The sequence below is a fragment of the Gambusia affinis genome, linkage group LG02 (genome assembly GCF_019740435.1).
Source record: "Gambusia affinis linkage group LG02, SWU_Gaff_1.0, whole genome shotgun sequence".
In the NCBI taxonomy this organism is placed as follows: Eukaryota; Metazoa; Chordata; class Actinopteri; order Cyprinodontiformes; family Poeciliidae; genus Gambusia; species Gambusia affinis.
The window spans coordinates 22341500-22354725 of record NC_057869.1 but is presented as its reverse complement, the minus strand read 5'-3'; the positions used below and the strand labels follow the sequence as shown (position 1 = coordinate 22354725).

Here is a 13226-nt window from a genome sequence, read left to right as displayed (position 1 = left end):
GTCTAGGAATCTGTGGTTGGTATTTATTGTTTTGCTGTCTTTGCTGCAGCACTTTGACCAGTATGTGCAGTCTGTCTGGTTGAAGTCTCCTCCCTAAGGCGTTACTTGAAACGGTCTTCGTATTAGTGCACAGTTTATAACTTTTCACTGAGCGATTACAGGATAACGTGGGATACAGGTGTGGCATTGGGGTTCAGCTCAACTAAGAAAGGCGCAGTTCAGCTTTAGATATTACTGAATTTCTATTTGTGATCCTAGAGACGGTGTAGACAGCTGTCAAAAAGGATTCCCAAACATAAAGAGGGCAATGTAGCTGGGAGCCCTGAGTAATAAGTTAATGTCAAACTCTAATATAACGTGAACCCAAATAAATAGATAAAAATGGAGACGATAAAATGACAACAGCAAGAACCTTACCCATGTTCCTCTTGTTGAAACTTACTTTTGTAGCAGGTTTTTTCTAACTGTGGGCCTCATGTGGGGGCATAAATAGGCAGGAATCTTAGTAAGTTTATGAGATGCCTCTAATCATCACTTTAGAGATGATTACATGCATAACATGAAAAATTAATTCCAGAATATATCAAAATAGTTACTGAGGAGAGTGTTTCCTAAATCTGTTTTTTTAAATTCAATATCATGGACTAATGTTTGTATTTATTAAAGAAAAAAAAAAGCATATCCTGAAGTGAAACAGAATGGCAGATAAAGCTGGAGAATTTGAGGGAAAAAAATCTTTTCTTGCTGTTATTATCTGTAGTTTCTGTTATTTTAAAACGTTATTCACTGCCATGTACAAAGCCTGGACATGTAGGGCAAACAGAGTGGTTTTGTTGAGATACTGTTTTGTTTTGCCATTTCCCATCTTTCAGTCAAAAGAAAAATCCCCACGCTTTGTAGGATGGAAAGTGATCTTCCACACAGGGCTTCTGCAGCCTCACTTTTTGTTGTGGTTTCTGAGGAACTCGCAGGTGGTTCCAGGAGATTTAAGAGTATTATTTAGAAAACCTTTCGAGTGGAATAAATACTGCAAAGCAGGGGGTGTTGCACTCATTCACAGTAACTGCAGCAGAAAATGTGTTGTAATCCTGTTCACGTTGCAGCTGGTTAAATTAGGGGACACTGAGGGATACTTTTTTTCCCAAGAATTTCCTAAGTACTAATTAAGCTTCATTTAGACTCTGCAGTGTAAGTAAAGGTATTTCCATTCCACTTTAAATCTCTCTAAGTACAAGTCGCCTGTTTTGAACAGATTCTCTCTGAGAAAGCTCGTATCATTACAGAAATTCCTTAATTTAATGATAATAAATGCACAGCAATAAAATGAAGCTCACAATCATCAAATCCTATTTAAAACTTATTCTGTAGAAACACTCATTATGGATCTCTGAAAAGAGTTTCCAGAGTTTAAAACGACTAAAAAAATAAATAAAGCACACAGAGCAGATACGAATTGCGTGTGATAATTGTGAAAGAGTGATCAAGAACAATTAAAATAGTGCATATTGCGCTGGGCTGCAATGCAGCAACAACTTGTTGAATTTGTTAGTGTTTTCCTCGTTCTGCTTCAGATCATAAACTGTGAACCTGAAGGGTAACACGAGTCCTTCCATACGCTGGTTTCTCCTCAGTTGGTGGTCCTCCTTCTACACCTCCAGCAGCGTTGGCATTCTTCGAGCTTGTCTACCAGGAGTTTTCCAGCAGACCTGTAATCAGGGAGGCATGGAAGGCAGAGAAGGGGAACGTGTTTGGAGACGAAGTGAATTATATTTTGATTGAAGAAAAAAAAAAAGATATGGAATAGTGATTTACAATCCTTCCACAGAACACGTAGAGTCTGAGCTCAGGAATCACCTGCATCCTTCCTTTCATTTCCCATGGTTTTATTGTGCGCTGTTGAATACCCGTCTAATTTATTGCTTTATTTCCACAAATTTCAATAAAAGAAATTAAATTGAGGAACCCAGATTCATATTTCTATCTGCTTCAGGAAGTTTGAGTGTCTTTCAACAACGCACCTCAGGAAGCGCCTCTCCTCTTCCTCTCGTTTGTGTTTGAGCTCAACACTTCGACTCCAGTCGTCCTCCAGGGATTTTCGGAAGGCACGCTTCTTTTCAAAACGATTAATGTTGTCCTGCATTAACCTGTCCAGAGGGCAGGGGAGCACATTTTAGCTGCACACTTTTTTTTCCCTTGCATTTCTTTCTGGGATCAAATTTTATGTCCTCACTGTGTCTTAGTGTGTTTTAGCATTTCCTTTTCTTTTTCCAGCTGTAGTTGATGATTCTGGATCTCCTCCCTCTTTCTCTGAGTGGCAACGCTGAAGTTCGCATGAAAGAGCTTACGAGTATGAAACACATGTGTGAAAGAGCAGTTCTGATGAATACCCAGGCCCTTAAAAAAACAATCAATAGCTAAAAATCAAAAATCAAAAGGTAGGTAACCTTTTGTGCTCTCTTTCGGTTCTCTGCCCTCCTAATTGCTGTTTCGCAGCGATTTGGTCTTGGTTTGTCAGGCGGACACTCTGGACACGATGTGACAATCTTGTCCTCCACCTAAAAGAAAATCAACACAAAACATTTTGGTTGCAAATGCTTCATAAATTTATGCTGAGCTATGTTTGAGGAGGTTGTGGATGAACATTGGTAAAGCACATTAAAAAAAGATTATATTCACCGTTAATGTCAACCATTGACCTTAATTTACTTGCTATTGCCACTTCCAGAAACAGGAAGGGCACAAAGATAAGTCTTTCCAAGTAAACGAAAGAAAAATGAATAATCAGAGATGGTTTCGTGTTTCTCTCTCCGTGTTCTCTGGTTTCCTCCCACAGTCCAAAAACATGACTGTCAGGTTAATTGGTCTCTAAATTCTCCCTATAGGTGTGAGTGTGTGTGTGAATGGTTGTGTGTCCTGTATGCCTCTGTGTTGCCCTGCGACAGACTGGTGACCTGTTCAGGGTGAACCCCGCCTCTTGCCCAGAACGTAGCTGGAGATTGGCACCAGCAACCCTCCCAACCCCATTAGGGACAAGAGTGAACAGAAAATGGATGGATGGGTTTTGTGTTTCCTAGCCTGAGTGTCCAGAGCCTTCCTGTAATGCTTGGTTTTCTCCAGGTTCTCACGGAGCTGCTGAGCCCTCTGCAAAGCGATCCTGAAATTGAAACATATGGACACACACACACACACACACAGGTTGCAAAACACATAAAATCCAGATATCTGACTTGTTGCTCAGTAACTCACTCCTGTATCAGCTGCATCTGGTCCAGTCGCTCTGTAAGAAGGCGGTACTGCTGGTCCTGAGCCTCGAGTTGCTGTCTCCTTTCCATCTGGCTCCGTAGATCACTCCTGTAACGATGCTGCTGTATCCTCTTCGGGGGAGTGACTGGTCGAGCCGGGAAGATGAATGATCTCTAAGCACAACCCGGAGGAGGCACGGCAATAAAAAAAAAAAAACTAATATTTTTCTTAAGTTAGTCTTGCACAAATTCTCCTGATGTGAACAAGAAATATCTGAAGGATTCTGGAATGAATGCTGACGCATGTGCACTGGCATGGAAAGAGAACTTCCTGCACTGCAGTGAAAACGTCAGTATTCAGTACCAGTAAGACCAGTTCACCTGTTAAACATCAAAGCCCACATGTGATCAGTTAAAGTAGTCCAGTAGAGAGACATGCAGTCATCCTGTATGTCTGCATTCCTCTCATTGGTGGGCAGGATTTTGGTAATGTCTGATTTTGATAATTTTATTATCTGTGAGAATGAAGCAAAAATTATAACAATAACAAATTAATTTCATGCCAAGCAGTCTGGAGGAGTCTGTGACTTGGACATAAAGTTTACTTAAGTTTTCAAGCAAAAACTTGGAAGAGCTTCATTTCAAGCACAGAACCTGGAGGAACTCAACAACTACAGCATATGAGGATGAGTCATGGATTAGACATATAAACTGGAAAAAATCAAGATAAATATAACTTAAAAGGTCTTCAGAGGTCAGTGAACTACAGCCTCAAAAGGGAAAGTTGCTGTGCTTACTTGTGTCATGTTTCCCATCCCCTTTATCACAGTTCTTTCAGAAATATCTAAGCTTCCTGCTAAAACAAACCAAACTGATTCCAGTAAAGTAAAACTGCTTTCTATCGTGGTCAAAACATAAAACTGACGCATGTGACCAGAAGCAAACACAATAAGTCACTGAACTGCAAATAGATGAGCAATTAAAAACACCTTAAGAAATTCCCACAAACCAACTCACTGGTGCAAACCGCTCTCCTACATGTTGCTACCACGGTAACCACCGTTGCCATGACGCTGTACAATAAAAAGGATGTGTAAAGGTTGTTGGTTTTATGTGTACTTTTACTCACAGGACAGTCGAAACAGGAGCTCTTCTCCTGTCTTGACATGAGCAAGTTGAACGCAGCCACCTTCTTTGCCTGTTCACGCCGCTCAGTTAGCTTTGCCTGAAGACAAACACACTTTCAATCAACATGTTGACAATCATTATTAGCATTTTTTCACTTTTACATAAATAAATGTAATTAAACGTATTCTTATGGATGTGGAAATTTAATTTGTTGTAGTCGTTTCATTTTACACAAAGGTCATCTTGTCAATACTGGGATTGTTCTAGTTTTGAGAAAAGCACCTTTGGAATGGGTGCAATAATGTCGATGGCCACTCATCTCCATACTGGCATACATGGCTGAAACATCACAGAAACGGGGGAACCTACAAATTTAATTTCAGCAGTTTGTTACGACAAACTCTTTGCCGTAACAAAGAGTTTACGACTATTGTTGTGGGGATCCGATCTCATCTTCACTGGAAAAATGAGGTAAGGTGACCTCAATAAATCACACAACACGCTCTGCTTTGTTCAGCTGTGTCTCAGCCAATGGAGAGCACTTAAGTAAACCACTGTTCACAGAGTATCCTTTTTTAAATTAGTAAACAGAGATTTGTGAGAGGGATTCATTTCCTCTAGTTCAGTATTAGATCCATGGCCGGAGTTACCCTCATTACTGAGCTTTCGTTGGAATTTTCTGTTTCAGGAATCAGAACATGTCATTATTTGCAGGGAACATTTTCTGGTGAATCACCGTCACAGGATCGAGCAGCTTCTAAATGTGTCCTTTTCTGGATGAACCAGTCCTCTGTTTCCTGGTCATTTCTTTTGTGTTTATTGACCCTGGACTCTATCTGGGAACTCCTGTCATCAGTCAGGAACTCCCTAATTTTGCTGGTAAGTTGGTTTGCTTTTCCATGAAACAATTCGTCCTGATATGTGGAGAGGATTTTCCAGAAAGGAATTCAAAAGTATTAAAAAGAATGAGGTTATCAAGATGAATTAATACTCATAACAGTAAAGCCCCAGTTGTTTTCCAACTAAAGGAAGATATTTTTCGGAAACGTAGGAGATTTTTCTTTTTTTAGTCGTATTCACATTTTTCAGACTTGCACAGCACTCCTTTACCTCGAATGTAGCCTTTTGTAATTAAAACTCTAAATACAAATAAAATGGTGAGTTCTGGATGTACACTGGCACACACCAGCTCTTGCTTCATCTCCTGCTCATCTCTCAGTTGTTCTTTAAGCAGTAAAATGTTTCCATGAGCTTGTACATGCACTTGTAGCTCCTGCTACAAGTGCATGTACAAGTAGCTACTTGTATATGCTACTTGTGCACAAGTAGCTGCACAAGTAGCATGCAGCTACTTGTACTGCATGCACAAGTAGCACAGCTCCTACGGAGAGAGTTGGAAAGTTAGGTCTCTCGGAAGCACAGAGCAACAGTAGCTGCATTCTTAGCCTGGCAAGCATTGTGCCAAAAAAAGCCCAACAGGACTTGAACCTCTCTCAGTCAGCATACTCTACATTATATAATATGTTGGGTGTGTGTGACACAATGAGTCCACAGTGGAATCTTGTCAGAATGATCCAACAAAAAAAATATCAGTTCAACAATAAATACACAAACATTATCACTGTTGTTTTTATTTGGTCTGGTCATAACTTAGAAAAAAGGGACAATAATGACTTATGAGTTGCAGTAACAAGTCATGTTGTCACGCTAAACATCGCTTGATATTCCCCATAGATCAACTTTAGATGTAACAATAGTAAGTCGATGAAAAAACTGCTGACAGTCACACAGTGTGAACCCCATTTTAAATCTCATCCATTCATTCTATGAAAAATTTATTTGACACAGCTTTGCATTAGGACTGGTTATAACATGTCAAGAATTTTGAATGTTTTATAGAGCAAGAAGTGTTCCCTGCTCAAACCACCACATTCAGTGAATTGCAGAGCCCACACTCTCCTCCTGACCTCTAATCTCTATATAAAAAAAAAACATCAACATGGCTGCAAGCAACAGATCTAAGGCAGAGCTAGGTTCACCCGGGCATTTTGCACAGCTGAATGGTTGCCACGGGAGATTAAAGGATTTCTCAAAAATGCATGAAAGAATCAGAGTAACACTCCTGGTAAGTTTTTGATGAGAGAATAACATGATGTAAAACTCAAGAAGTTTATTTTATATAATATTGACCCTTTAAATATTTGTGTAACTTTAGGGATGTTGGAGGAGTCTTCTTCTTCTTCTTTTGAGGAAATTGTCACAACATCCTCACTCAGGAGGAAAATCACTGCTGCTGTGGTGGGCGTCATTTGGTAGATGACTTCTCACCAAGAGGAACTATAAACTGAACTATAGCCACAGTAAATTAAAACTATGACCAAAGTGGGATACACTCACAATTGTAGATTGTAAAGATAGCAACGCAGATATTAATTAAACAATGAGTCAGCAGTGTTCAATTACCAATTACATCAATGGAAAAAGTTGTGGTATCCATGACTGATCAAAGATAATACAGAAAAAAAACTGTGAAAACTTACCTGTTCAGCAAGGATCTGACCAGAGCAGCTGACATTTCTGAGATGCTGGTCCAGTTTGGGAGGTTCTTCATGTAGCACACTGGGAATAGTGGGAATGAGAGTAGAAGCAGACTGCTGCACACATCAGAAAGACCGACAGGATGTTTGAAATAAAAGAAAAGACAAAGAGTTTCTCAACCTCAACACATTTCCATCAGTAGCATTAAACATAACATCCTAACATGATGTAAAGCCCAAAAAAAACATAAATTTTACACAAGACTTCAAGGTTTGAAACAGTTTCATATTTTCTCAGGTGAACCATGGAGAGGTTTCGGTGTTTGGTTACAGTACATGTGCACTTCAGATTGTGTATCTTTCCTGAAACGCACAAAAAGAATCAGCATGATTCAGAGTTTCCTGGATTTCCTTTCAGACGTTCCTTGATGAACTCACTGTTCTTGTGTTAACATTTGTTCCAAAGATTGCTTTCATGTACCATTTGCATTATAAAGGCTTCAGGTGTGCTTGTCCAAGCAGAAGGCTGAAGTGAAAAGAAGGGGGGAACAGAGGAGGATCTGTCCGTTCTACATCATTTATGGCGTCTGAAGCTGTTAAAGAGGCAGTGACATTAATCTGAGACCCCCATGAAGCTCTCAGCTCTCCCTAATTAACCTGCTTATTCAGAGCGCTGAAAACTGACCCGCCGTATGAAGTCTCTGTGTGTGTTTTCATCCACGTGTGTGTTGACTACCTGCTTGAGGGCTCCGCAGGGGGGATTGGATTCAGTTCCTCAGTCAGGCCAACAGCTTTCATCTGCAGTGACTGATTGGATTTAGACTCTCTTTGCTGGGGAACCTCTGCAAAGAAACACGACACTCTGAGTGGCTTCACTGCTTTAAGGTTCTGCTAACTGTCTTGGTTTCACGATGGAAGCTATTAAAATATGTCGTTCTAAAGACTGAATCTAATCCACGTCGTGGGGACATCTTAGGGGACATGTACGAGTTGTGGACTGAAGCTAAAGTCAGAGCCGTCACACAGATGCTTCCAGGACGTAACTGTTGTCTCTGAACCATAAACATCATAAGCAACTTTAAAAACATAACTGTTGATCAGCAGTCCAACAGCGTCTTTTTTGTCGGACGTATGCTTAAGACTGAATTTGAAAATCTCTAGCAGAATGAAAGGTTACAGAACAGGACTTGCTCAAGGTCCAGTGTGAAGTTTCCACAGTCGCTGGTGATTTGAGGAGACATTCAATCCTCTATTTTATTGAGTCCGAACTCAACTTGGCAAGAAGCCCTGATCAAGTGAGTGCATGTATCCAACAGTGACTTACTTTTCCATATACATTTTTGTATTCAAATGTATTTTTATTAGTCTGATGTACTATGTAAATATTCAATGAAACTGGATTTTAGGGTTTCTGTTACTATGAACGTTAAAATGACCCAGAATTACAACTCCAAATACAACCCTTTATTATTTATAATTTCTTAAACTGAATTACTGAAATATTTTGTATGATAAATCTAATTGATTTTAGATGTATCTATTGGTCATATTGAAACACAGCTTAATCCTTTACAATAATAGGCTTGAGTTTCTTCACTGAGAACTAAAAAAAAAATGCTGTTCTGATTATAACTCAGAGTACTAAAGAAAAACTATGAATACCAGCTTCCCTGAAAAGCTCAAGCGATGTTGTCACTGTCGGTAAAACAAATATATCTGGAAATTGAAACAAGAGTGCAGGAAAGTCTATGACCAAAGGGCAGATGAAGATAAGGTCATGAATTGGTTAATAAATGACGTTACAAAAAACAGATCTGCTTTCTGTTTCTTAAATCGCCATGATGCTATTTTTACTATTCTTTTTGAACTTCAAATTCAACAACAGTCTCTCATCCTCACCGTGTGGATCGAGCCTCTTTAAACTGTCTGAGGAAAGTTGAGAGGAAGGGAAAAAGTGCAGCAAAAAAAAATTGCAGCACATACACTGTTTTGATGGAGTTGTGCTGAAAGTAGCTCTGGGTTCCCACATGTACGCTTTTCATTTCAAAGTTTCATTCTGCATTCACACCTGCTCCATTCAGTCTGCTTTAATCAGGGTCATAGTTCGTTTACCTAGAAAGTCCAGTTCGCTTGCTGAGATGTGAATGCATAATTGATCTCTGATGCGGACCAAAAAAGTGAACTCCGCTCTGTGTTTTTAAATTTTTTTTTTAAAGGGTACAGTGTGAAAGTGAACCGCACCAACTGAAAGGTAAACAAATGTTACATTTATTATATTTTGGCATCTGAACTAAGTTCACCTTTATTTCAAAATCTGTGACTCTTGGACTTGTTGAATAAGGATTGGAGTTTCATAAAACATACAAATTCTTGAAAGCACATTTTGTGAGCTTTGATATCTTTAGCGTGTAATAAAAAAAATGGACACAGTTCAAGAGCTACATTGTATTATCTGGTTTTGATATTGACTCTGGTGGAGGCAACAATCAAAAAGGCAGATGTCAGGATAGTTTTTACAGGATTGAAAAGTTCAGTGTGTTTCCAGGGGAGGACACTGAAGGGAGAGGCGAACAATCCAACAGTGTTCAACATTCCAGCTATTAGAGGAGTCAAGAAACTGGGAGGAGGTTTGTCGCTCCATTGATCTGAGCCTGACCGTTCTCTTGTTTTTCCCTCTGGTATTGTCGACTGCTGGTGGTTTTTGTTGGAGGTCGGACTTGCAGGTGATCAGCAGATAGACAAGTGTGAATTCGACCAGGGCAGGAGCGCAGCATGAGGAGCATCCAGGAGAACAAGCTCTGCTTCGGACAAAGAGACCAAAGAGGAGACCACAAGCCACAACTTCAGGAAGAAGAGGAACGGCTTTCCGAGTAGAGAAACAAAGAGCTAGTGTCAGGGTGAGTCAAGCATAACATAGGGGAGAAGAAAAACGATGCCTGATTATGTCTTGGTGGGAGTGAAATCTGGTTATCAGGCTGAGTGGTTTCTATAAGCACCTCTGTGATGAGGCTGATGGGCAGCAGCTGCGAGTGACAACCCTGCACACACATTCGTCCAGCTCAGCCTGAATTTAGACACCAGGGAGGTTGAACAATTGTTCATTTGTAATTCCTAAGCCCATGAGCCTTTAGTTTGTTCGTCAAAAGCAAAATAAAATACATAAAAATTCAAACTTAATGTGTAAATTCAGAAATGAAAGGACAAAGCAGGTCAAATTAATGTAGATCAGTGTGAAAATCCCATTGAACCACATTCAGTGTTAGACCTTTTACCTTTTAGTAATTGAAGGAAATTAAACAAAATAAAATTGTTTTTTTTTTTCTCCAATACTTTTCTAGACCTTAAATATTAGAAAAGTAGATTCCTTTATTGTCCAGATGTGCCAAGGCTGCACAGGGCCTTTCAGCAAAGATCCGTTTCACCTTTTTTGTTCCTCTGGTCCCCAGATGGCAAAACGTTTCCGCCTTCTTTGCTGATTCCTTTGTTATCCATCTGAGAAAAGCCGATAGCTGGGAGGGAGACATGGCAGGCAGCCTGTGGCCTTTGAAGTTCAGTAACGTCACCAGATGACAAGGAAACGCTGCTCCCAGCTCTCTACAGGGACAAAAGTACAATTAATCTGCAGGTATATCTCTGCAGACTCATTGCTAATGTACACACACTTTTAATCCCTTACCAAGCTGGAATCTTTCAGCGTCTGATGTGTCCCACTGATTGTATTAATGAAATCCCTGCTGAACTTCATCTGAACCTTTCAGATATGCAGACAAAGAACACAATTGGTACAGCTGCCGTATCAATCTGGACAAGTGAAACAGAAACTTAGCCGGAACAGACTGGTGGTCACCTTGTTGTTCCTGAAGGACAGAACTCCAATTCCCTTGAAAGGGAGGAATATGTTCCTCTCTGATGCTAAGGCTCTGTGCAGCGCTGCCAGAGTTTCTCTAACGCAGCCCTCCACGACGTCTCGACTGTAGGGCGTCTGCTGTGACACGGCTGCAAAGTTCAGAGGCACTACAGGCACGTGTGCTGCTGGAGCGGACAATACACGGGTCATATCTTGCTTTGTATTTACTGTGTAACTTAGTAAATTCTGGGGAATTACTTCAAATCAAGGTAAGACTGTATTGTTCATCAAATCATCAGAAGCTTTTCAGTGGAAGTGGTCAATGAAATTACAATCTGCTTTGAAAAAGCAAAGGTTTGACTTAAGAAAGGTTTCGACTCTAAGAGATTACGTTGTCAGACAGTGGAGATAAATATCAGTGTTCTTCTTGCCTGGTAAAAAACCAGCCCCCCTTATTCAACGCTTTGCTTCGTATGAGTGTATGGATGTTCGGATATTGAGAAACGGTGGACCTGATTTAACCCAATTGCTAATGTTTGGCTGTGATGTGTGTGACACGCCAGCTCGATCGTGAAGTTAGCTACACTATGACGCTGCCTGGAAATTGCGTGCCCTGTAAACGACCTCATGGGGAGTAGGAGCCCACCACATCTTTGCTGTCTCTCCCAGCAATAAAATGCCTTAAACATTTGTCTTCTTCCATCTTTTATTGCTCAATACTTGGAAGCGTGGCCAGCACGGACTGATTGGCGTCGCTCACTTCTTCTGTTGTCATTGCCAAACTACCATCATGGGCAAATCCCAATTTTAAAACAACACAGAAACTTGACATCATTGTTCAAAACTCCTCCTTCTCTTTGCCAATTTACCAGGATGAAATGCATCTTGAGAAATCAAGCTCAATGGGGCAAATCCCAGATGAAGCACAGGAGGGAGATGAGAATCGAGCGGAATGGCTATGCTGGTATTCCTGTAATTCTGTAGTGATGTGATACATGCCCAAGAACTAGGTACCGCTGGATAAGAAACTAATTAAGGACTTCCAGAATGTCTGATTAGTTTCAGCAAAACGCGACTCTTATTTCTCTGCATTAATCCCTGCAAAGCTTTAGAGATCAAATCGCATCGTGGGAGATGTCCAGCTTAAGAAGTGTCTTTGCCCTGATAATGAGAAGACTTTTCTTTTATCTGTTTCTTTATCGTGGGCAGGGGGGGTTTCCAAACTGTATCACAGCTTTGTTTTGTTGACAGATTCGCAGGTAAACGCATCTTCCGAGAAGAGGGTAGAACTTGTAAGCACAAACAAAAGTTAAGGAATGGCTTTAGGTAATACGATACAGAATCAAAGACTGTCAGCTTTGTGTCACAGTCTGTACAGTGCTGGGAAAACAAAATGGGTCCCCTTCACAGATTCCTTTGTTTTGTCACATTTGAATGCTTTGTATCATCGAGCAAATTTCAACGTCAGACAAGGGTAATCTTATGAAAAACAAGCAATTTTCAAAAGATTTCATCCATGAAAGGAGAACGACAACCAGGTCTGATGAGTGCCATACCAGAAAAAAAAACAACAAAAAAATTATTTGAAAAAGAACCTATGTGTCAACATGAAACAAGCTACAGATAGAGAACCTAGAACCCATCTGTCTTAAAAAAATAAATTACTAATAATAATAATAATACGGTAATAACAATAATAATAGCACAACCAGTTATGTACAGGGGTTATTACTTTTTCACAGAGAAGTTGGGTTTAAGACTTTCTTCTCTTAAAGTATGAAATAACATAATTTCTTTTGTATTTCCTCTTTTCTTTGCCATTATTAACATTTCTCTGAATGATACCAACATTAATACAAAAGCGACAACAGAACAAAGTTGTAAAGAACAAAATATTTTTTTGTTTTTTACAACTTTGTACGGTAGACAGTATCTGTCTACAGTAGACAGATACTGATGTAGAGTTACTGCAGATTAATTATTCCTCTTGAGCAAAATCTCCAAGCTCCAGTTATCCTGCATGTCAAGGTTTCCCTAAGTTAGCTTACATGACCCTAAGGGGTCAATTATTTCCTTGGCTCTTTTCTGCAAAGGCATCTTTAAAGACAAGTGAATTTATAATAGAGAAACATTTAAAACCCCCGATAGGCTAGTTGACTTCTTAGGACAACATTCACTGTGCAACAATAGAGGGAAAACTAAGCAAAGACATGCTATTCCAAAATGCAATAATACATTTGTAATTGTGGCTCATCAAAAAGAGCCGCCTATTAGTTTGTTCTTTGCACATTTGCTCACCTTCGGCCAACCACCTGACCTGGTGTAGACCCAAAGACTGGGATAGTTTCCCTGCCAAGATGAAGATGGGATGATGGACCTTGATGAACCCGTGTCCTGTATTGAAATTCTGCAGAGAAAATGTGAAGGTCCCCAATCCTGATAGGTTGACCCCCTGTTGAAGACAGACAGATA

The 13226-nt window shown here is 40.0% G+C and overlaps 1 protein-coding gene across 3 annotated transcripts; it reads right to left on the bottom strand.

Moving 5' to 3' along the window:
* Positions 1-1307: 1307 nt before the first annotated feature.
* Positions 1308-13111, bottom strand: LOC122821320 (coiled-coil domain-containing protein 81-like). 3 transcript variants are annotated; one of them, XM_044099125.1, is made up of 13 exons: positions 13053-13111; positions 10755-10939; positions 10584-10658; positions 10330-10501; positions 7644-7749; positions 6911-6989; positions 4372-4467; positions 3247-3416; positions 3076-3154; positions 2445-2555; positions 2231-2340; positions 2019-2144; positions 1308-1706 (listed from the first exon to the last, which is right to left on the bottom strand). In XM_044099125.1, exons 3-13 carry the CDS (start codon positions 10650-10652, stop codon positions 1628-1630), a joined length of 1197 nt encoding a protein of 398 aa, XP_043955060.1. In that variant the 5' UTR covers positions 10653-10658; positions 10755-10939; positions 13053-13111; the 3' UTR covers positions 1308-1627. The 3 variants fall into 3 exon arrangements, with proteins under 3 accessions (XP_043955060.1, XP_043955051.1, XP_043955068.1); XM_044099116.1 differs by lacking the exon at positions 13053-13111 and having other exon boundaries at positions 10755-11423; XM_044099133.1 differs by lacking the exons at positions 1308-1706; positions 3076-3154; positions 13053-13111 and having other exon boundaries at positions 2020-2144; positions 10755-11423.
* Between the last annotated feature and the right edge of the window lie 115 nt (positions 13112-13226).